Genomic DNA, 23,323 nt, shown 5'->3' on the forward strand with positions numbered 1-23,323 from the left:
AGCCAAAAAATATGTATACTGAAATGAATAGGCCTAATGTCAACTATTCTAACTACATCCTGGAAAAGAAGGAATCTTCTACTGCATTAGTTGATGCACTTAAATGATGCATGCACTCTAGGCCATCATGCAACGGGAATGTCAGGGCGTTGCTGCCCCTCTGCTCCTCCCAGTCCCTCTGGCAGTGATTGGTGCTAGGTAATGGAGCGAATGTTTACTGATACAATGTGGTCCCAAACCAAAAACCACAAACAAACAAAGGATTTATCTACCTTTGTTAAGAACTGTGAAAAATTGTTTTTGCAATGTAGGTCAGGATACACTTGTAAGATTACATGGAAAGCTATAGCAAATGTGACATCATAGGACAGAGAAGACAGACTTGGAGAAAGTTTGAATTTTGTGGATGTGTAAGGAAAAGTAATAAGAGAGTTTCTTTCCTACCTGGAGCATAGCGGTAGCCCTCTGGCCATGTTTTCAGAATAGACCAGACCTGGCTGAGATGAAAAATTTATTCTGTTTTTTAATTAAAATATGTTATTTTTTATTGATTTTAGAGAGAGAGGAAAAGGAGGGAGAGAGATATAGAAACATCGATGAGAGAGAACATTGATTGGTCACCTCCTGCACGTCCCCCAAGGGGTATCGGGTCCACAACCTGGGCATGTGCCCTGACCGGGAATCAAACCTTCTTGGTACAGGGGTTGATGCTCAACCACTGAGCCACACAGGCTGGGCTCATTCTGTGTTTTATATTAACTAGTTTTGAATCTGCATCAGTGTCCGGCTCTAGTTGCTTATAGTTGATTGGATCAGTCTAAAAGGAAAGACTAGCATCACCCAATGTCCATCACCTTTCCCAAGAAAATGTTTTATCTATTTCAACTCTCATCCAAAATGTTATTTGTCAATCTTAATTTATAATAGAATTGGATTTAAAGTAATTTAAGTCTTCAGAAGGATACAATACTGATAGCTAGAAAAGTCTTTTATTTTGAATTGTTATTGAAAAAAATTTTTTTCAAAAATTAGGAATCATTTTAGTCAGAAAAAATATCAAAAGAGAAATAGAATCGAGAGAATGTAAAAATATGAGATAAACTTCTATATGGTATTAAGAAAATCAAAACTATTAAGTAAATGGGAGTTAAAATAATATCCTGTCAACTCTTATTAAACATATTTACATTTTAAACTAATTATAATACTCATATGATCATTGAGGAATGCAGAATTCCTTTTAGGTAATTATTAAGGTATATGAAAGAAATGCCTCAAAAATTGATAATTTGTTTAAAGTGGTTGTGCCTTAAGTATAAATCACTTACTTATCAGGATTTACCTCTTTTAATTTTCTGTGTGTATATTTGTTTTTAAACAACAAGTTTGCTTTATAGTATTGGACTTTCTTCTACAATATCTCTTAACTTTGAAGGTCAAACTTAGTACCGCATTTTTAATGTTTTGCATAATGGACATACATATGTAAGGAAATCATGACAAACCTAATAATAATGTGATCACATTTAAATAAGATGACCCTGCCCTTTCTGACAGATACCTGCACTCGGCCATGATTATATACCGTGATCTGAAGCCCCACAATGTACTGCTCTTCACCTTGTATCCCAACGCTGCCGTCATTGCAAAGATTGCTGACTATGGGATCGCTCAGTACTGCTGCAGAATGGGGATAAAAACATCAGAGGGCACCCCAGGTAGGTGTAAATTTCCTTGACAATTCCCTCTTCAAGATGGGGACCAGTGTCTCCAGTTGTGAGGGCAGAAGAGCAAAGAGACCCCTGAAGCCTATTTCATTCTGTACAGATACTGTAGTTATACTGTGTGAATAACTGTGACCAGTACATTGTAATTTTGATCGCTGTGTTCTGTAGGGCAAAAAAAAAAAAAAAAAATCAACTGATGTAATTTTCCACAGAGAGGATGGGGGTGGGGTGGGGACAAAAAGAATATATTTGTCAAGTTTTATATTAAAAGTTGGACCTTTAAATGTTTACATACTCCAGAGATGGTAAAAAAGGAACAGCAAAAGTTTTCTTGGCAAGCCAAGTTCAGGTTCACAAACTCTTTTTCATAACTCTGAAACAGTTCAGTTATTGGCAGGGACCACAGTCTGTCCACATTTTGAAAGGTAAATATGGGATGGATTCTTTCAACTTGAAACAACGTGGAGACCTTTAACTTGAACTCAAATGGATATCTTATATCCTGTTGGGGGTGACAGTTCTGGGTCCTGTGACAGTTGCAGTGTTGACTTAGATGGTTGCTGACTGATGAATTTAACTCATCCATAAAAATACAACAGTCTTTGGGTAAATAATAATGCTAGTTTCTGGTTATATACTACCATCTGATAGAGATTGTGAAACATGTTCTACTCATACTTCTTGGAAAGTAAATTAGAGAAAATATAGGTTTTTGCATACTATGTGATATATAATAAGATGTACTACATGGATTTCTCATATTTTTGACCTATGAATGTTTTCTGTATATACTCATTGCCTTTGTTAAATCAGGATTATCTGAAAAATTATTTCTGAAAATAGTGTTTAGACAATGATCATATTTTCCCAGTTATTTTAACATAATTGTTATGATTATTCTCAATGGGAAAATTATCTTTATTATTTATTTACTTATTCACGCATTTGGCAATCATTTATTGCAAGTTTACCAAATACCAAACTGGTGCTACGACTTAATAGCTGTTTGGTGTTCATCAAGATTCACTTTCTGGGGGCTCAGTTTTCATTGCCGTGGATTGTGATGAGGGAAACAACGCCTACCCCATGGGGTGGTTGAGGGTAAAGTGAGATCGTCCATATACATAGCATAGAACAAGGCTAGGCACACTGTAGTTGCCCCAGGTGTGTTAACAGTTACTCTAGTGGTGCATTTTGGTAGTGTGCATGGATAAATGTAAATTTTACCCTCCAGAAGCACAGGGAATATTCTGCCAGGAGAAAGAAGGCTGGAAGCAAATAATCATAAAGCATTGCATCAGTGACGGTAGGAGATCTAGTTCAGTGACAGCCCGAGGAGCAAGCGATTCTCTGAGCTGCAAGTCCTCAGGACTTCCTTCATAGAGAAGGTGATTCTGGAATTATATCTTAAACATAAGCTGGAGGCTTGGGAAAAAAAAGAGTGAGAAGAGACATTCCAGCAAAAGGTACTAAGGTATGAAAGGACTTGTCTTATTCAGATAACTGTAGGAAGTTTGGTGTGGGTTAGTGACAGATGGAAGCTGAAGGGTCATTTGGGTGGTGGTTTCCAATTTTGGCTATATATTAGAGAACCTGCAGAGCTTTAGAAAAGTCTTCATTGGGGCGGTATCCTTCACAGTTCTATTCTAGTAAGTGTGGAGCAGGGGTTCTCAATCTGGCCACAGGTTAGAAGTTCTTGAGGGTAGGTAAATATGAATAGAATTTAGGCTTATATTCAAACTTTAAAAAGCAGTGCCAGTTATTTCACATTAATCTTTCTCAGTGGTGCACACTCTGAGTAGTAGATTCTGAAGAGACGGAGATAAATATGCCCTACTGAACTGTTGGCTGTCTGGAAGGTATTACACATGGTGGTCGAGTCAGACTGTCTGGGTTTGAATCCTGGCTCAACCCCTTACGAGTTGAGACTGGAGAAGTTACAACTTCTCTACTGGGTATGCAGTAGGACCTAGTAATAGTGTGTATCTTAGGGAATTGTTGTGAAAATTAAATGAGAAATTTATATAGTGTTTAGCACAAAACGTGGCACATTCCTAGCTACCTTTGCTTTCTTGGACTCTGCCTTGTCTTCTCCACTCGGGGATGGGGGTTGGGGTGGGGGTTGTGTTTCCCTTCCCTGTTCTGTGGGTGGGGAACTCTCTGCCGGGCACTCGCAGGACTCACCTTGTTCGTTTCCTCTCTCTTAGGACTACTGTCCTGTGCTCCTGGTATCTAATGTTTCATATATTTTGTCTGGTTATTTCACTGTTTTATGCAAGATGATAAATCTAGTCCAACGTTATGCCATTTCAGCCCCAATTAGCGTGATACAGGTTTAAATGAATGACAACAACGTACATTTAGGATTCTGTTAGCACTTAATACCTCCCGTCTCCAAGGGCCATTGGTGCTACACAGGCGTCCATAGAGTGTGGTAGTGTGGTGCACGGGTACACCGGCCAGTCACAACATGGATCACAGACCCTGTGGCAATGTTGTCTCTTTGTAAAGATGTAGGTGGTGTTCCTATTTCTAGTCTTTGTCAGCGGCAGGTAATATTAAAAGTCTTAATTTTCACCCCTACCCCCCAAAATCAGTGGTGAATACATTGAATAGCTTGAAAATGTATTAGTATAGTTAAATATAATGCAAAAGTTTTACAAGAACTTGCAATTGCTGATCCAGGGAAGTCCTCAGTGGCAAAGACACACATATTAAGGATCTATTTTAGAACTATCTTAGATAGTTACACAATTCTTTAGGTTAGGGTTTGAGAATGATGTTATGGCTATGTAGGACAATATTCTTATCCTAAGGAAATACATATTATCTGTATGTGTCTGAAACTTAATATAATATGTTTAGTATTATATGCAATGTAGATAATGCAGCACATGTTAAATAGAGAATGTTAATGATGAGTATAGGAGAGGCTGTCATGCTCTTTTATGGTTGGAATTCTTTAGAATGTTGATATTTTTGCTATTTTGAATAATGTTGAAATTTCTTTCTTAAGAATTTAAAAGCAATTTATTCCTATTGTGGACTGAAAGGTTTCATTTCTCTGAAAGAATTTCAGGCATGAACTGACACCTGAGAAAGAGGGATTTTATTTGTTTTAGACATAGTTTCATTTTAATTTTTCTATTGGGTAGAAGGAGCAGAGTCACAAGTTCTCAGACTTATGAGGACATTAGAATTTTAGCCAAGTTAGTGTGACTGGAGGAAAGTCTACAATTCTCCCTCTGTGAAAGACTGTGTTGGGAATAGTTATTATTAGGGATGAGAAAAATAAGATAAGGTATTTTTCTTATTAAGATTCATTTCTTTAATTTTGAAACATTACTTAATAATTAATTATTGAATGTTTATCCTTGCCCTGGGATAAGACTGTTCATTGCTTGATCAAGGTGTCTCCTTATAGAGATGACATGGTCTAGTTCAGAAATCATCTCCTAGACTCTTCATTAGCATATATGTCTAACTCTGTGTCTCGTTAGGTGTATGAGCCCTGGTTTGGGCATGTTTATTAATATACCTGTTTACTTTCAGGGTTTCGTGCACCTGAAGTTGCTAGAGGAAATGTAATTTATAACCATCAGGCTGATGTTTATTCATTTGGTTTACTACTGTATGACATTTTGACAACTGGAGGTAGAATAGCAGAGGGCTTGAAGTTTCCAAATGAGTTTGATGAATTGGCAATACAAGGAAAATTACCAGGTAAGTTTTTTTTACTTTTTGTCTATAATAGATTTTTTTTTTATCCTCACCCGAGGATATTTTTCCATTTTTTGTACAGAGAGAGTGGGATGAGAGAGAGGGAGGGAGAGAGAGAGGGAAACATTGATGTGAAAGGGACACATCGAGTGGCTGCCACCCGCACAACCAACCAGGGCCGGGGACAAACTGCAACCGAAGTACATGCCCTTAGCGGGAACCGAACCCAGGTCTCTCCGGACCGCAGGCCGACGCTCTAACCGCTGAGCCAAACTGGCCAGGGCTGTCTATAATAGATTTAAAAAAAACATATTAGCAGCTTCATTTTTAAGTTATTTAATTATAGTTGTATACTTAATTCATTTCAAAGATGATAATTGTTGAGTGCATGAATATTCTTAAATCTTGTGACACAAATAAAAATCACATGAGTAAGGTATTTTAAAATCCAAAACTAATATTGCTGTATTTGGCATATATTTAGAAGAATACTCAGAACAGGATATTGCTATTAAAACTTCAGGTTTAGTGACTTCTGTTCACATAAAAAGTTAGTGTGTACCCATTTTCCTGGAGTGTTTTTATTTTCTTGGAGTAAAATATATGCAGGAATGGAAGTTTGAATTATTTATAATAATTTTTAGTAGTAAATATTTATAAGAATTAGTAAATGAGTATTGAATGAATTTAAATCTCATTCAATCTTTGAGTATTCAGTTCCCAGGACAAAGTACTCTTTTAAATATATTTAGTTGTTTCCCATATTTTCTGATTTCCCTGTCATTTAAGAAATATTTTTAGTTTACACTATATACCATGTACAGGGATAGAGCTTTTAAAAAAAAATTTATATGTTTGTATTGATTTTTTAGGAAGAGAGGAAGGGGGGGGGGAGAGAGAGAGAGAGAAAGAGAGAGAGATATCAATCTGCTGCCTCCTGCATGCCCCCTACTGGGGATCGAGCCTGCAACCTGGGCATATGCCCTGACTAGGAATTGAACAGGGGCCTCTCATTTCATGGGACTATTCAGTCTACTGAGCCATACTGGCCAGGCCAGGGATACAGCTTTAACTGTCTCCTTTCAGAGGACTTTAAACAGTCCCAGCAAAAGGAAATGTATTCTCATTTGGATAAATTTTAGACACAATCTGGGCATGTCCCGTATTTACCAGGTAGCTTTCCAGTGAAAGTCTCCGGGTTTCTCTTCTACTTCAGCCAGAAGGAGTGGCTTAGTTCTTACAAAAGACAGATGTGTACAAACTGACTTTGGGAATATGAGGATTAATATTCAAGTAAAAAGTAATTTCATAGGAATCTAATCATATGAACAACAACTTTTTTCAAAGTCTATTTGAAATGCAGGTGTGGAATGAAAATATTTTATTCAATATTAGTGTCTTTTGTTATAAAAATTGAATCTTTTTAAACGTCTCAAGTAGAGATAATGCTAACAAAATTAGCTTTTGTGATAAGTAGATTTGTAATTAATGTAGGATTATAGAGATCAGTGTATGCAATATCTGGGTCTTTTATGTACATTGCGTGGAAATAAAACACTTGTTCTGATTTGTCTGATGTTCTATCATGTTTTTGAATGTTTTAGATCCAGTTAAAGAATATGGTTGTGCCCCATGGCCTATGGTCGAGAAGTTAATTAAAAGGTGTTTAAAAGAAAATCCTCAAGAAAGACCTACTTCTGCCCAGGTAAACAAATGTATAAATATTTTGTACAGAACATCAAGTACATATATACACTAACATATATATAAAATCTTCATATATATATAAACATAAAAACATATATACATTTTAGGACAGTTATAAAGCCAACTTGTATGCCCTCCACCACCCCACACACCTCTCCCAATTGCATCACTCTCCTTTCTCTGAAGATGTAGCCACTTTCCTGGCTTTTGTTATAATCTTTGCTTTTCGTTTCTTTATGATCTTGCCATGCAGTTTAGTTTCCTGAATTCATAGATTATTTAAAATGGAATCATAACTGTGCCGATTTTGAGGTTTTTCAGCTGTTCTCCTTACATTACCGGCCTTACATTACCGGGCAAGCTTTGTGCAGGTCATGGAACACAGCCATTGACTATTCTCACTGCTTTTCCATTCCACAGTGTGAACGCACTGTTTTCACTCATGATCACGTCCACAGATATTGCTGTTGTTCCCAGTCTTTTGCTATTATACACAGTGCAGATTGCATGAGAATTACTCTCTGGTATATAGCTAGGAGTTGAATTTCAGAATCATAGGGTATGTTAATATCCAAATTGTTTTCTGAAGAAATTTAACAGCTTAACCCTTTCATCACCTATATTAGGGTAGCTATTTCTCTATGCCTTTTCCTTAAATTTTGGTACTATCTGACTTCTTTGTTTTTCCAAACAAGTTCAATCTTGTGTATTCACTTACATTTTTCTAATTACTAATAAGTATGAGCATCTCTATGTTTCCTCGCTGGGAAATGCCTGTTCTTTTGTCCAATTTTTCTGGAATATTTGTACACATATGAAATAAGAAAAATAGATTATTTATATAGTGTATACTAATTCTTTGTTATACATGCTGCACATTTCTTTTCCTATTTTGTGGTTTGTCTTTTTGTTTCCTGTAAGGTGACTTTTGAAGAGCAGAATTTTCTTAATTTTAATATACATAAATTTAACAATTTTATGGTTATTACTTTTGGGGTCCTAGTTTAAGAGGTCCTTATCCCTTCTAGAGTTACAAAAATATTTACCTGTTATTTTTTCAAAAAGCTTAAAAATTGTGCTTTTGATATGTAAGTTCTTAATCAATCTAGAATTGACATTAAAATTTTTTTTTCTTTATTTTATTTATTTATTTTTGTTACAGATGTTTCTCCTTTTCCCCCCATTGATACCCTCCTCCACCTCCCTCCCTACCCTCTCCCCAGATTTGTTGTTCATGTCCATTGGTTATGCATACATGCATGTAAGTTCTGTAGTTTATCTCTCCCCGCCCCACCCCCTCTTCTGGGGATTATCACTCTGTACCCTACTTCCATGTCTCTGGGACTACCATGTTCTTCAGACTGTTATGTTCATTATATTCCACAAATAAGTGAGATCATATATACTTGTCTTTCTCTGCGTGGCTTGTTTCGCTTAGGATAATATTTTCCAGGTCCCTCCATGTTGTCTCAAAGGATAAGTGATCTTTCATTCTTATAGCTACATAGTATTCCATTGTGTATATGTACCACAGCTTTTTTATCCATTCATCTACTGATGGACATTTGGGCTGTTTCCAGATCTTAGCTATTGTAAATAGTGCTGCTATGAACATGGAGTATATATATTCTTTCTGATTGGTGTTTCAGGCTTCTTAGGGTATATTCCCAGAAGTGGATCACTGGGTCAAATGACAGTTCAATTTTTAATTTTTTGAGGTAACACTATATTGTTTTCCAACTAGAGTTCCCTTTTCTTCAAACCCTTGCCAACACTTGTTGTTTGATGATTTGTTGATGGTGGCCATTCTGACAGGTGTGAGGTGATACCTCATTGTTGTTTTAATTTGCATCTCTCTGATGATTAGTGATGAGCATTTCTTCATATGTCTTTTGGCCACTTGTATGTCCTTTTTGGAAAGGTATCTATTTAGCTCCTCTGCCCATTTTTTAATTGGGTTCTTTGTCTTACTTTTGTTGGGTTGTATGAGCACTCCATATATATTGGAAATTAACCACTTATCTGATGTATCATTGGCAATTATGCTCTCCCATACAGTGGGTTGCCTTTCCATTTTAGTGGTTGTTTGTTTTGCTGTGCAGAAGCTTTTGAGTTTGATGTAGTCCCATGTGTTCATTTTCTCCTTTGTTTCTGTTGCCTTAGGTAATATATCATTGAAAATTCTGCAACCTATGATGTCTGAAATTTTGTTGCCTGCCCTTTCTTCTAGGATTTTTATGGATTCCCGAGTCACATTTAAGTCTTTTATCTACTTTGAGTTTATTCTCGTGTAGGGTGTAAGTTGATGGTCTAGTTTCCTTTTTTTGCATGTAGCTGTCCAATTTTCCCAACACCATTTATTAAAGAGGCTGTCTTTACTCCACTGTATGCTCATGCCACCTTTGTCGAATATTAATTGAGCATAATGTTTTGGGTCCATTTCTGGGTTCTCTGTGCTATTCCATTGATCTATGTACCCATTCCTGTGCCAGTACGAGGCTGTTTTGATTACAGTAACTTTGTAGTAAAACCTGATATCTGGTATTGTTATCCTGCCTACTTTGTCCTTCTTTTTCAAGATTGCTGTAGCTATTGGGTTTTTGTTGTTGTTGTTGTTGTTGTTCCATATGAACTTTTGAAGTATTTGTTCTAGTTCTGTGAAGTATGTCGTTGGTATTTTGATGGGGATTGCACTGAATCTATAGATTGCTTTGGGTAGTATGGACATTTTAATGATGTTAATTCTTCCAATCCATGAACAAGGTATTTGCGTCCACATTTTTTTATCTTCCTCCATTTATTTTTTCAATATCCTGCAGTTTTCTGCAAATAGGTGCTTTATTTCTTTGGTTAAGTTTATTACTAGGTATCTTAATTTTTTTTGCTGTGATGGTAAATGGGATTGTTTTTTTAGTTTCTCTTTCTGTGAGTTCATCATTGGTGTGTAAAGAATGCCATCAGTTTCTCGATGTTAATTTTGTATTCTGCTACTTTGCCAAATTTATTAAGTCAGTAGATTTTTGGTGGAGTCTTTAGAGTTTTCTATGTATAATATCAAGTCATCTGTGAATAATGACAGTTTCACTTCCTCCTTTTCAACTTGGATCCCCCTTTTTTTCCTTCTTCACGTCTGATTGCTGTGGCTAAGACTTCCAGTACTATGTTAAATAAGAGTGGTGAATGTGAACATCCTAGTCTTGTTCCTGTTCTTAAGGGAAGTGCTTTTAGTTTTCGTCCATTGAGTATGATGTTGGCTGTAGGTCTTTCATATATGTCCTTTATTATGTCAAGATATGATCCCTCTATTCCCAGATTGCTGAGTGTTTGTATCAGAAATGGGTGCTGGATTTTGTCGACTGCTTTTTTAGCATCTATTCATATGATCATGTGATTTTTATCTTTCATTTTGTTTATGTGGTGTATCACATTTATTGATTTGCAAATATTGTACCAGCATTGCATCCCTGGGATGAATCCCACTTGGTCATGGTAAATAATTTTTTTGATGTGTTACTGGATCCGATTTGCTAGTATTTTGTTCAGGATTTTGGCATCTATGTTCATGAGGGATATTGGCCTGTAGTTTTCTTTCTTTATAGTGTCTGTTTCTGGTTTTGCAATTAGAATTATGCTGGCCTCATAAAACGAGTTTGAAAGTATTCCTTCTTCTTGACTTTTTTGGAATAGTTTGAGAAGAATGGGTCTTAGTTCTTTGAATGCTCAGTAAACCCCCCCTGTGAAGGCATCTGGGCCTGTGCTTTTGTTTGCTGGGAGAGTCTTGATTACATCTTCAATTTCCTTAGTTGTTATTGGTCAGTTCAAGTTTTCTATCTCTTCCTGGTCCAGTTTTGGGAGACTATGTTTCTAGAAATATGTCCATTTCATTTAAATTATTTGTTGCTGTATAATTGTTCATAATATTTCTTAATAATCTTTTGTATTTCTGTGTTGTCAGTTATTATTATTTCTCCTCTTTCATTTCTGATTTTGTGTATTTGGGTTCTCTCTCTTTGTTTCTTGGAGAGTCTAGCTAAGGGTCCAGCAATCTTGTTTATCTTTTCAAAAAACCAGCTCTTTGTTTCATTGATCCTTTGAATTGTGTTTTGGTCTCCATATCATTTATTTTTGCTCTGATCTTTACTATTTCCTTCCTTCGACTTGCTCTGGGATTTTCTTTTTGTTTGCTTTCTAGTTTTTTTAAGTTGTGACGTTAGGTAGTCAATTAGAAATTTTTCTCGTTTCTTGTGGTGGGCCTGTAGTGCTATGAACTTCCCTCTCAGAACTGCTTTTGCTGCATCGCATAGATTTTGTGTTGTTGTGTGTTCATTTTCATTGTTTTCTAGGAAGTTTTTATTACTTGTTCTCCTCAGTAACCCATTCATTGTTGAATAACATGCTACTTAGCCTCCAGGTTTTCAAATGTCTTTGCATGTTGTTGTTGCAATTGATTTCTAGTGTCATGGCATAGTGATCTGAGAAGATGCTTGAAATGATATCAATCTTCTTGAACTTGTAGAGACTTAGTTTGTGCTTTAACATATGGTCTGTCTTTGAGAATGTCCCATGTGCACTGAGAAGATTATGAATTCTACAGTTTTGTGGTATAATTCTCTGTAGATATATATTAAATCCATTTGATCTAGCCCTTCATTTAGAGTCTTTGTTTCCTTGTTAATTTTTGTCTAGATGATCTATCCAGTGATGTCAGTGGGGTGTTGAAGTACCCTGCTATAATTGTATTGCTGTCGATTTCTACTTTGAAGTCCTCCAGAAGATTTTTAATATATTTTGGTGCTCCTATATTGGATATATGTTTACCAAGGTTATATCTTCCTGTTAGATAGATCCTTTCAATATTAAGTAGTGGCCTTCTTTGTCTCTAGTTATGGCCTTCATTTTGACATCTAATTTATCAGATATGAGTATTGTTACCCCAGCAATTTTTTTTTCTGTTTGCTTGGAAGATTTTTTTCCATCCCTTCACTTTCAATCTATGTGAGTCTTTTGTTGTGAGGTGGGTCTCTTGTAAATAACCTATATGTGAATCATGCTTCTTATTCAGTCAGCTACTCTGTGTCTTTTTATCGGAGCATTCAAACCATTCACATTTAAAGTGATTATTGGTATGTACTTATTTATTGCCAGTTTTGTTTAGTGTGGTTATATTTTTCTTCCTATTTCTTCTACTAATTACAGCAGTCCTTTTAACATTTCTTGCAGTGCTGATTTGGTTGTAATATATTCCCTGAGCCTTTTTTTTTCTTTTTTTTTTTCTGGGAAGCTCTTTATGTGACTTTTTATTTTGAATGATAGCCTTGCTGGGTAGAGTAGTTTTGAATTCAGATCCTTGTTTTTCATGACCTTGATTACTTCATGCCATGCCATTCTGGCCTGTAGTGTTTCTGTTGAGAAGTCAGCTGAGAGCCTTATGGAGTTTCCTTTGTAGGTAACCTGTTGCTTATCTCTTGCTGCCTTTAGGATTCTCTCTTTGTCTTTAATTTTTAGCATTTTAATTATGTGTCTTGGTGTGGGCCTGTTTGAGTTCTTCTCACTTGGGGCTCTCTCTGCTTCTTGAACTTGAATGCCTTCTTCCTTCACTAAGTTAGGAAAGTTTACTGTCACTATTTCTTCAAATATATCCTCTAACTCTTGCTCATTTTCTTCTTCTTTGGGAACTCCTATGATGTGAATATTATTACATTTCTAGTTGTCCTACAGTTCTCTTAAGCTGTCTTCCTGTTTATAAATTATTTTTTCCTTTTGTTTTTCTGATTGGTTGATTTTTTCAATACTGTCTTCTAAATCACTGATCTGGTCCTCAGCTTCCTCTACTCTGCTGTTTAGTCCTTCCAATGTGTTCTTTATTTCTGCTATGTCAGTCTTCATTTCCACTTGGTTGGTTTTCAATGTTTCTATATATTTACTCATGGTGTTGATATCCTTACTCATGCTGTTGAGCTTCCTCAAGATCATGGCCCTGAACTCTACCTCTGATGACTTGCTTAACTGCATTTCATTTATCACATATTTGATAGAGTTCTCTTGTTCTTGCATTTGGGATTTGTTTCTTTGTTTCACCATTTTGGCTATCTCAGTGGGTTTTGGAGCCTGCCAAATTTTCCCTGTGGGTGTTGGTGTTCTGCTGTTTGTGACTCCCTCTACTGGGTTTGGATGAGCATTGGAGGGTCCATGTTAAACACCACTGTCAAGTCTTACTTTCCTGGGTAGATTTGCAAGCCCAGGAAAGGTTCAGTTATCCTCTAGCTTATTGACTGGAGGCCATTAGTCTCAGTTACTCAGGGCCTTGGAATGTAGCCCTGGTGTTCTGCCTAAGAAGATTTCCAGAGGGTGAGACAGATGCTGGTTGTTAATGAACCTCAACTGGCATTTCTTTGTCTCACTGGGAATGGGCTGAATCTCTGAGGGAGGGGCTGCTGTTTTCACCCACAGCTCTGGGAAGGAGCAAGCTGGCCACTGTCCTTTGTGGCCGTGACTCAACATAAACTCTCAGCACCCTCTAAATCCCGGGTGTCCCCACAGAGTTCCAGTCCAGACTGCCCTCCCTCTGCCAGAGCCCCAGGTGGTGGCTGACACTAATTTAATGCTCGGTCCTGGCCCTCTGTGCTGTGGAGCAGGCTTGGTATTTTATCTCTGAGGGCGCTGCTCACAGCTAAGACTGCTACTGTCTGTGGGCTCCCAGCCCGCCACCTTCTCACACCTCTTCAGATCCTACCAGTGTTCCTTGTTATATGGTCCTGTCCCGCTGCTTTTCTGTTGTTTTTTTTTTCTGAAAATTTGTCTTTATTTTAGTTGTAATTCTTGTTCAGTCCTGGAAGATCGTCTGTGTAGCTTCTATTCACTCCACCACCATTTTTTCTCCTTTAGAATTGACATTTTTTACTGGATTCATTTTCCCTGTTTTCCCTTATGGATAACCAGTTTTGCAGCTTCATCTATTAAATAGTTTCTTCCTTTTACCCATTGATTTTTTTTTTCCATGTTCACTTTGTAATTTGTCAAAGATGCATGTACATATTGACATACACATTCTCTTCCATTGGTCAATTTATCTATTCTTCCTCTAACACTATCCTTTTTTAATTCCTATAGCTTTATAATAGTCTCTTTTCCCCACTTAATTTTCTCCTCGACAAAGGCTTTAGCTATTCTTTCATTTAACTTGTCCATATACATTTTGAAAAACCCTGTTGTTGTACTTGGGATTGGACTTGCATTAAGTCTGTAGACAGTTTGGGGAGAAATATATCCTTATGATATTAAATCTTTCTCTTCTTGAATGTGAATTATCTCTCTATGTCTTCTTAAGTGACTTCCTATAAAGTTTTATAATTCTGCATACCGGTCATGGGATATCTTTTTCTAGATTTTCTTGCTGAAATTGCTTTAAACTCAATTCCAGGCTTGAGATTTTTTTTTTTTGAAAACATCCAGGTGATGGGAATCAAATTTATAATCTTCTTGACTGCATGCTTGTTAATAACAATTTCTTAGTGTTCTTATGTCCTCTTCCTCTTTTCTATAAAATTCCAAGGCAACTTTCCTTGTCCCAGGTAAAGTGGGAACGTGAGGTGGCTTTATTTCTGGTTTTCACTTACGCTATATAGCAGCCTTTGGGGCCCCAGCTTTATGGAATCGGGACCTTTATTAGACTCTACATTGGGTAGGCCCCAGATTTAAACTTCTTTCCTTCTGGCCCCACAGAGTATCCAAAACACACCAGTTTTGCCTTTAGTAAACAAATGCCTTCAGGGAAAGTTTGGCCAGAGTGTTCATCTCCTCTCTCTGCTATCTTTCTATGATTTTGGCCTAGTGATTCCTCATGTTGTTGTCAGATCCTTAATATTCTTAAAAGATTTAAAAAATAATTTTTAACCATTTTAAGTTGTTTTTAGCTGGAAGGTTTGCCAAATAATCTCTTCTAACATATTACTGGAAACAGAACTCTTACTATGTTTTAAACTGAAACAGACTTTAATGGACCAAAATAAAATATGTCTTTATGCTGTGGACATTTTATTTTGTATAATAATTGATTGAAAAAATTTTGTTCAACTTTACATTTTCTACTCAAAAATAGCTGAACACATATGTGCTGACTTATCAAATACTATATAATCATCTTGGCTACTAATGCTACTTGTTTCTCAATTTTGGTTACCACTGGTCTTAATCACACAGACATTATCTCAGTGAAATCTTCGTAGTAGCTGAATTATTGTTTTACTTGTTTCTTCCTTTTATTTTCAATTATTCTCTACCTGAATTTTAAAGATTACATAACACCTTGACATTTTTGTAGTACAAGGTGTTATTAAAAAGCTTTGACATATTTATTTACTCTTTAAAATACAGAGTATAAAAAACAAGATGAGTAAACTCATCCCTTTGTCAGATGAGCTGCTGAGATAACAAGGAGCTTTCTGGGGTCTCACAAGGGGCTGTGTCATGGGCTCTGATTCCAGTTTCCTGACACTTGGTTCTCTTCCCTTTCGAGGCTCTGCACTGTCTCTCTCATTTTTTAGTGCTTGAAGGAAAAACATAAAAACAGAATCTAGAGGTGATTTTTGAGTTTTGTTACCAAAGGTCAGAGTTTCTTTTCCCTTCAGCCGGCAGCCGTTCTCTTGCATCGTTGACCCAGTGTTGATTGTCAACGCCACGTGGCCGTGCAGTGTAGAATGGACTGACCCTGCTACGTTTCTGTCCTTGGCACTTTTCAGACTTTCTTTTCGCGTTACGAAACATTCCATCTTTACACAAAGAGTCTACGTCATGCACAGTTTGAGAATAAGTATCGTTTTACTGTAAGTTGGATCTGTCGTTTCAGATGACTAGTCTTGTTGCTCTGATGGGCGTTTCGCTAACAGGTTTAGGTTTTTCTTAGAGCTCGCACATTTAGGTCTGCATCAGACACACAAATGTGACCTTTCAGAAGGACACGTGTTAACTGGAGTATTGTTATGTTATTTTTAAACTTTCTCAGGTCTTTGACATTTTGAATTCAGCCGAGTTAATCTGTCTAATGAGACAGATATCAATCCCTAAAACCTTCACTGTGGAATGCATGGTTGCTGCACATCCTGGCAGCAAGAATGCAAGTGTCTGGCTGGGCTGCGGGCACAGAAACAAAGGACAGCTCTCCTTTCTTGACTTGACTACTGAAAGACTCACTTTCGAGGTAAATCCAAATACTCTTTAAATCAGAGAGATGATAGAAAACTTATTTTTTAATTTTATTTATCAATTACAGTTTACATTCAGTATTTTTTATGAAGTTCAGGTGTATGGCATAGTGGTTCAAAAATTTTAAAGCAGGTACTAGTTCAAAAGTTACTTAGGAAGAAATGAAATAAGAGCTCATTTAAGAGCTGTATTAAATTGGCTTTCTGTTAGAACAAGAGTGTTCAGATGCAATTCAATAGTGTGTGCTCTCTTTGAACACTGCAGTATACGTGTGTCTTAGGTCAGGGTCTCTAGACAGAAGATTGAGACAGAAAACCTTGTATGATGAGTTAAGGAAAGACAAACTTTCGAGAAGTAAAGGAAGCCAGAAAGAGAGGAGGAAAGCTCTGCAAAAATGTATTTTCTGAGGATGTCTACCCTCAGTCTTTATCCATAAGAAACTCTGAAATGTGAATAGCAGCACAGATTCATCCCTCCCCAGGGCAAGGGGTCAGTCTTCATTCTTTTTTTTTTTTATCCTCACCCAAGGACATTTTTTTATTTTTTGTTCCAGAATGGGAGGGAGAGAGAGGAGGAGGAGGGGAGAGAGATAGAGATAGAGATAGAGATAAAGAGAGAAAGAGAGAGAGAGCGAGAGAGAGAGAGATGTGAAAGAGACACATCGAGTGGTTGCCACCCACACAACCCAACCAGATCCAAGGACAAACTGCAACCAAGGTACATGCCCTTAGTGGGGACCGATCCCAGGATTCACTGGACCACAGGCCACTAAGCCAAACTGGCTAGAGCTCAGTCTTCATTCTTACATATAAACCAGTTGTTGGCTACAACCTGCCCAAGGAGAGGGGTGTGGTGAAACCTCCCAGCTATTTCTGGGCAAGCCAGCTTCCAGTAGCTGAGGACAGATGTGTTGTGAGCTGTTAGTAGCCAACCCTCAGAGCAGCTGGGGAATGGGTGCACCCAACTGATAGAGGAGCTTCGGGCACAACTTCTTCAAGACAGACCTTTTATTGAAACTATTGGCAAAAATTAGATACATTTCTAGATTTAAAAAACAACTGAATGTTTTCACTGTTTCCTTGAAATACATGTTGTTCCTAAACATTATTTTTAAGCTTGAAAAATCTTCTCATATTTCTTCAATGGAGTGTGAAATGATGAGAAATAACTTTCAATTTTTTAGTTTTAGTTTCAGATGCATTGTAGATAGGCAAAACTTGTTTGCCAGTTACGCAGTTATTGTTGAAAATGCAATAAACTTTGTATTGTTTTTTTAAAATCAAAAGCAAAAAATTAAAAGAGTTAAGTATGTGGATAACAATATATTTTTTTAATATAAGTTCTAGTTGTTTAAGCTATGATCAGTTCCTGTAGAGTGTGTTTTCTTTTCTTAACAGGAAGTTACTGATAGCAGAATACTGTGCCTAGCCTTAGTGCACCTGCCTGTGGACAAGGAAAGCTGGGTCGTGTGTGGGACTCAGTCTGGCGCACTCCTTGTCATTGACACTGACGACGGGAAAAGGAGACATACCCTTGAAAAGATGACCGATTCCATTACTTGCTTGCATTACAGTTCCTTTGCCAAGCCAAGGTACACTAGTGAATTTGGACACTGGGGTGGACTTACATATCTTTTAGATGACTTAATTGTATGCAAATTATTGTAGCATCACAAAGATGTTCATTATTAAAGATTTTTCCATTGTTAAAGGGAATTGTGGGAAACCGTAAAAATATTTATTTTTCTGAAGACAAATCAAACTGAGGTATGTATAAAATAGGTCAGTCATTTATTTAAGCCTACCAGCCTTGCTCCTGATTTTACCCCAGCTATGGTAGTATTTCTTCACCACTCCTCAAATCAACTTACCTTTGCAGAACCTCTTCAAAGGTGTCTCCTCATTCATTTTTTCTTTGAATACATATACATCAATAGCTTGTTATGTGACAGTCTAAAGCATATCAGTGAACTAACTACCAAATTATGGAAAAATCCAATAAATTAATTCCTAAGTTGTGAATAGGTGAAAATACTTAATGACTATCAGTTGTAGGGAATCTTATCTTAAAGGAAATTATCAAAATGGCATAGTTTCAGGTGTGAGTAACAGGTTGGTTGCTGTAATATTTGTGGTAGGATGATTTCCAGGAGCCATTAAGATTATTGCACCCCCAAAACTCCTCTGGGTTAAATCAATACTGGAAAACAAATATTAAAAAAATGTGATGCCCATGTTTTCAGCAGCTGAAATGTAAACCATACTTGAAATTTTGAAGTTGAAATTTTTGAATATTGTGAAAGAAAAATTTCATCTGATGGAGTTACATAGGCAACGCCTTTAATTACGACTATTGCAATAGAGGAGAGAGAAAGGACTCAACTTGCTGAAATCAGAGGCCTGGGAGTTTTTAAGCAATAGAATGAAGGGAAGTTGTCAAGGGGACTGGGCCTTCTGTGTTTGCAGATTGGTGCTTATTGAAGTTAGGCTTCTACCCTCCCATCGAGACTGGGAGATGAGCAGTCTTTCTGGATTACATTTCTAAGGGAGGGCTCTCAGATTCTTGAGAAAGACATGGTCTCTAAAACAGTCAAGAGGCTAGAAGAAGATTTACATCTCAAATGGGCTGAGAAAGAATTTACAGTTGTAAGTTTTCTTTTAAGTAAATGATGTAAGAAAAGGGATCAGGAGCCAATCATCAGGAAGATACCTGTCTAAAGATTTAGTCAAGCTAGGAGAAATGTTAAGGCCACCCTGGTCAAGATAAGCATTCATTTCTTTGGTAACAATTTTTCATTTTTCCTTTTAGCAAGCAAAAAAGTTTTCTTTTGGTGGGAACTGCTGATGGCAACTTAGCGATTTTTGAAGATAAAACTGTTAAGGTAAATGTTGAATGGATTCTACGTCAAAATTTATTTTAAGTTCTTTGTTTTATGTATACTCATCCCCAGGCCATTCTAAATGATTATAAACTCCCCGAGAGCAAGGATCATCAATTATGCCTTTTGTCTCTTTATTGCATCATAAAGTCTTGTACACTGTAGATCCTCTATAAATACTTGCTGAGTGTATGTTTTATATGAATGAACTATAGATAAAATGGTAAGTGAGACCTGATTTATGATGTTAGAAATATAAATAAGCAAAGTTGATAATTACTTATAAATATATTGTGGGAAAAACAAAGGAAACTTAAATGGGATTTGCCACCAAGTTTTTTTGTTTTTTTTTTTTAGCTTTGAAGATATCATTTAACTTTCTGTTCTCTAGATCCTTATTTATCATTAAAACATTTATTCCTCTCTCCATCCATTCATCTGTGATTCCAACTATTCATTCAACATTCTACCCTTTCATACTCCTTGTTATCAAAAAGTTTACCATTTTATGAGAAACAGAGAAGTAGAGTAAAACATGTAGGTTATTTCCAGTACAATTTTTGCCTGGAGAAGTGAAGAGATTGGTTATAGGATAATATTTTGAATACTGCTTGAATTGAATCCCGTTTTTATAAATCCTTTGGAAAAAATGTATTCTGAATTTTTACTTTAATACCTGTAACTATATAAGATGGGAAAGTAGTTTGTAGAAAGATTAAATTTTATCGTGTTTCATTCTGAAGATAGTGAACTGTGTTTTCTCCTTTCGCAAAGTGTAAAGGTGCTGCTCCTTTGACGATCCTCAATATAGGAAACATCAGCACTCCGCTCATGTGTTTGAGTGAATCTGTGAATTCAACAGAAAAGAACATTATGTGGGGAGGATGTGGCACAAAACTTTTCTCGTTTTCTGATGATTTCACCATTCAGAAACTCATTGAGACCAGAACAAGTCAGCTGTAAGTTACATTTGTGTATGCAATTGATTTATCCTTTTATTTGTGTTTATTCATTCTAATCATGTCAGTAATGCTGGTGATAATCCCAAATGAAAATCTTTCAAAATGCATGATTCATTTTTCTATTATAAAATTAAACAATCATTATAGAAAACTTAGAAAACTCCTGAAAGCAAAGGGACATTAAAAAAATCATTCAGCCAAATTGTATTTGGGATAAAATATGAAAACCTATGGTAATCTTAGGGGTATTTATCATTCTAAATGTTTAACAATATTGTTAACTCTATATCAAATTAAATATGGAATTTAAAAGGCAATATTTTTATCTATGGATTTTACATGTGTTTTGGGTAATGTGCATTAAGTATTGATTGTAGGAAACATAGGCACTCAAGATTAAAGTCCTCTCTGGATTTGATAGTTATACTGATGTCCCTTCTCCAGCAAAGCTAGTTACACCAGTTTCAAGCAAGAATAAAATAAAATATAAATCTCGTTCCAATTTCTAAAGTTGTGTTTTCAGTGAATAATTGCAGTTGGTTCTTATTTATTATATTTCTCAGTGAGAAGCAGTGTAGGCTGGTGGATAAGAGCATCATAGTTCAGACATTGGCCTTGCCATGAATTGGTTATGTGAAGTTGGGCGAGAACTTCTCAAATCTCCAGTCCTCTCTTCCCTGAGGACTGTAATATACATGATCCCAAAGGCATGTTGGCAAGACTAAACAAGGACATTAATATAAGGAGCTTATAAGAAAAAACATGGTCCTTGGCCTTAGGCAATTACATTTACAATTTAGTGTCAGGGACACATGAATAAATACAATTTTACATTTAATGAGATCTATAATATTACAGCTACGCTAATGGTGGAAAGGGAATGATTAGTCTATTTAGATAGGTCAGGGAAGATTTCATAGGAGCTGACATTTAAGTTAAGCCTCAAAGGCTAACTAGAAGTTTGCCAAAACAGATGGGGCCTATCGTCGCCAATCTGTTTGCAAAATGTGTAAAATGCCAAATGTCCTAGGTTGAAAAATTGATGTTTAAAAATGCTTGTCATTTGCCTTTATTTTCAAAGTGAGAGAGTTGTGGATTTTTTCTTCCCTCATAACTTAACTGGCTTGTGTTGACGCAAAGATAACTATTGCTTTAATATTTGAAGACATTGCCACTAAATTTTACTTTAACATCTTATGTTTTATAGCTCTAGGTATAGATGGCTAACACTTAATTCCCTAAGCATTCTCGACAATAAAGATTTTGTTGCAACATCATAAAGTTACAGATATTATGATGACATTTCTTTTAGAAAATAGGATGTTTTGCACATTTGGGCAGTATAAAATTTTGTCAAATAAAGATAAAATGGAAATTGAAATTAAAACCAGAAATAAACATTAGCTATGCTCTTTAATTTATTTTAATAGCAAGTGAAAAAATGTAGTGACCAAAAGTAAGTGAAGTTCCAAAGTAAGTTATGTATTCAATTTGGGTTAGAGGAGAATGTAAAATAATTGCCAATACTCTAGCCTGTTTCTTTTTCGAAAGGGTGTTAATCTTTTACATGCATTAGGAACTAATACAGGGTTGTAGTGCATGTTAAGATAGAAGAAAATGAAGAGCGGTGACATTCTTTTCCTTCCTCCTAGGTTTTCTAATGCAACTTCCAACAATTCCAACATCATAGCGGTGGTGGTAGACACAGCCCTCTACATTGCTAAGAAAAACAGCTCGTTTGTGGAAGTGTGGGATAAGAAAACTGAAAAACTTTGTGAACTGATAGACTGTTTGCAGTTTTTAAAGTAAATCCATTGTGGTTTTTTTTCCCCTCTAAACTTAATTTTATCGTAGGAGGTACACAACACAAGATCTACCCTCTTAATAACATTTTAAGTGTACAATATATTATTGATGATTCTAGGTCCGGTGCAATTGGTTCTTTATTTCGTGCCGGTAAGAGCTGTCTTTATACTTCAGATTTCACAGACGGGGCAAGTGTGACTTTTTTTCTTCCTTTCTACCTCTAAATAGAAAGTTCAAAGAAACAAAACAAAGCCCAGAAACAAAAGTATTCATGCTTTTCAGCATTATCTCTTGGTATCCAGAAAATTTCACTTTTGGAAAAAAAAAAAAGGAATGTACTGTTTATGGTTTCTTCAAAGTACTACAAAGAATATTCTCTAATAAAAATATTAGTATGTTGTTAAAAATGACCACACTGGATCATGTAGTAGAGTTATAGTATTAATGTTGCTACTTATAATTAGGCCATGGGCTCCAAAATACTGTGTTCTCAAGAAAGAAGGTCACAAAACAATATAAAAATATGGGGGGAAAGCCCACTGGACTGACCAATACATTAACCAAGGAGGGAGGACCAGACCCCAGCCTGAGAGCCCAGTTCCCGGTCTGGTACAGTGAGCACGTCCGAGACAGACCTCAGACTTGACGTCACGCCATCCTCTGTGTGCGGCTCTGGGGAGCAGGACCATTGCCAACCTTACATGCCAGCCACTTTCTGTTTTTGTTTTGTTTTCTTCTTACTGTATGCATTTTTTCACTCTGGAGAACATTTAGATTAGAACCTCTATCCATAAAAGGAGACTCTAGAGTTTACTTTCCTAGGATCTCCTTAGAGTTTTTCTCTGCACAGTGAGATTTATGTGCAGAGGTGCTGACAGCCGGCCTGGTGAAGGGTCTCTTACTACCCGAAGTTCCAAAACTGTGATGATTCTTTTATTTCTGATGCTTCATTTTTGTGACAACTTATTCATTAGCTCAGGGGAAAAATTAGTGGTTCATATTGATATCTTTACATATGAATGATTAGAATTCTATTTTCCTTTGAAGCTTGTATACTTCATGGAAAACTTTTAAAACTAACATTTTTCCTTCATATTGGGAAAATGTGTTTTATTTTATTTTTTACTGGAGTTTTATTTATAAATATTGTATTTATCTTATTGTAGTTCAGAATTTCTTGAAGTTAAGGGGCCATTGTATTATGTTTAATAACTTATACTTCAAGTACAGAAATGTGGCCCTTTGGCATTCTGTATAAAGCAAAATTTGTTTTGTACGATTTTAATGATATATGATGTCTACTGTCATGTATTTCGAATTTA

At 36.2% G+C, this 23,323-nt stretch overlaps 1 protein-coding gene across 2 annotated transcripts in view; it reads left to right on the forward strand.

Moving 5' to 3' along the window:
• The window catches only part of LRRK2 (leucine rich repeat kinase 2), a 138,777-nt gene that overhangs the window by 111,676 nt on the left and 3,778 nt on the right, over window positions 1–23,323 (forward strand). For both annotated transcript variants that reach the window (XM_036252213.1, XM_036252214.1), the window contains exons 41-48: window positions 1,558–1,718; window positions 5,280–5,450; window positions 7,052–7,152; window positions 16,156–16,350; window positions 17,753–17,946; window positions 19,164–19,236; window positions 20,008–20,192; window positions 21,848–22,000. In XM_036252213.1, coding sequence (XP_036108106.1) covers window positions 1,558–1,718; window positions 5,280–5,450; window positions 7,052–7,152; window positions 16,156–16,350; window positions 17,753–17,946; window positions 19,164–19,236; window positions 20,008–20,192; window positions 21,848–22,000 — 1,233 coding nt within the window. The remainder of the gene's footprint in view (window positions 1–1,557; window positions 1,719–5,279; window positions 5,451–7,051; window positions 7,153–16,155; window positions 16,351–17,752; window positions 17,947–19,163; window positions 19,237–20,007; window positions 20,193–21,847; window positions 22,001–23,323) is intronic.

This window comes from Molossus molossus, unplaced genomic scaffold, assembly GCF_014108415.1.
Source record: "Molossus molossus isolate mMolMol1 unplaced genomic scaffold, mMolMol1.p scaffold_m16_p_10, whole genome shotgun sequence".
Taxonomy (NCBI): Eukaryota; Metazoa; Chordata; class Mammalia; order Chiroptera; family Molossidae; genus Molossus; species Molossus molossus.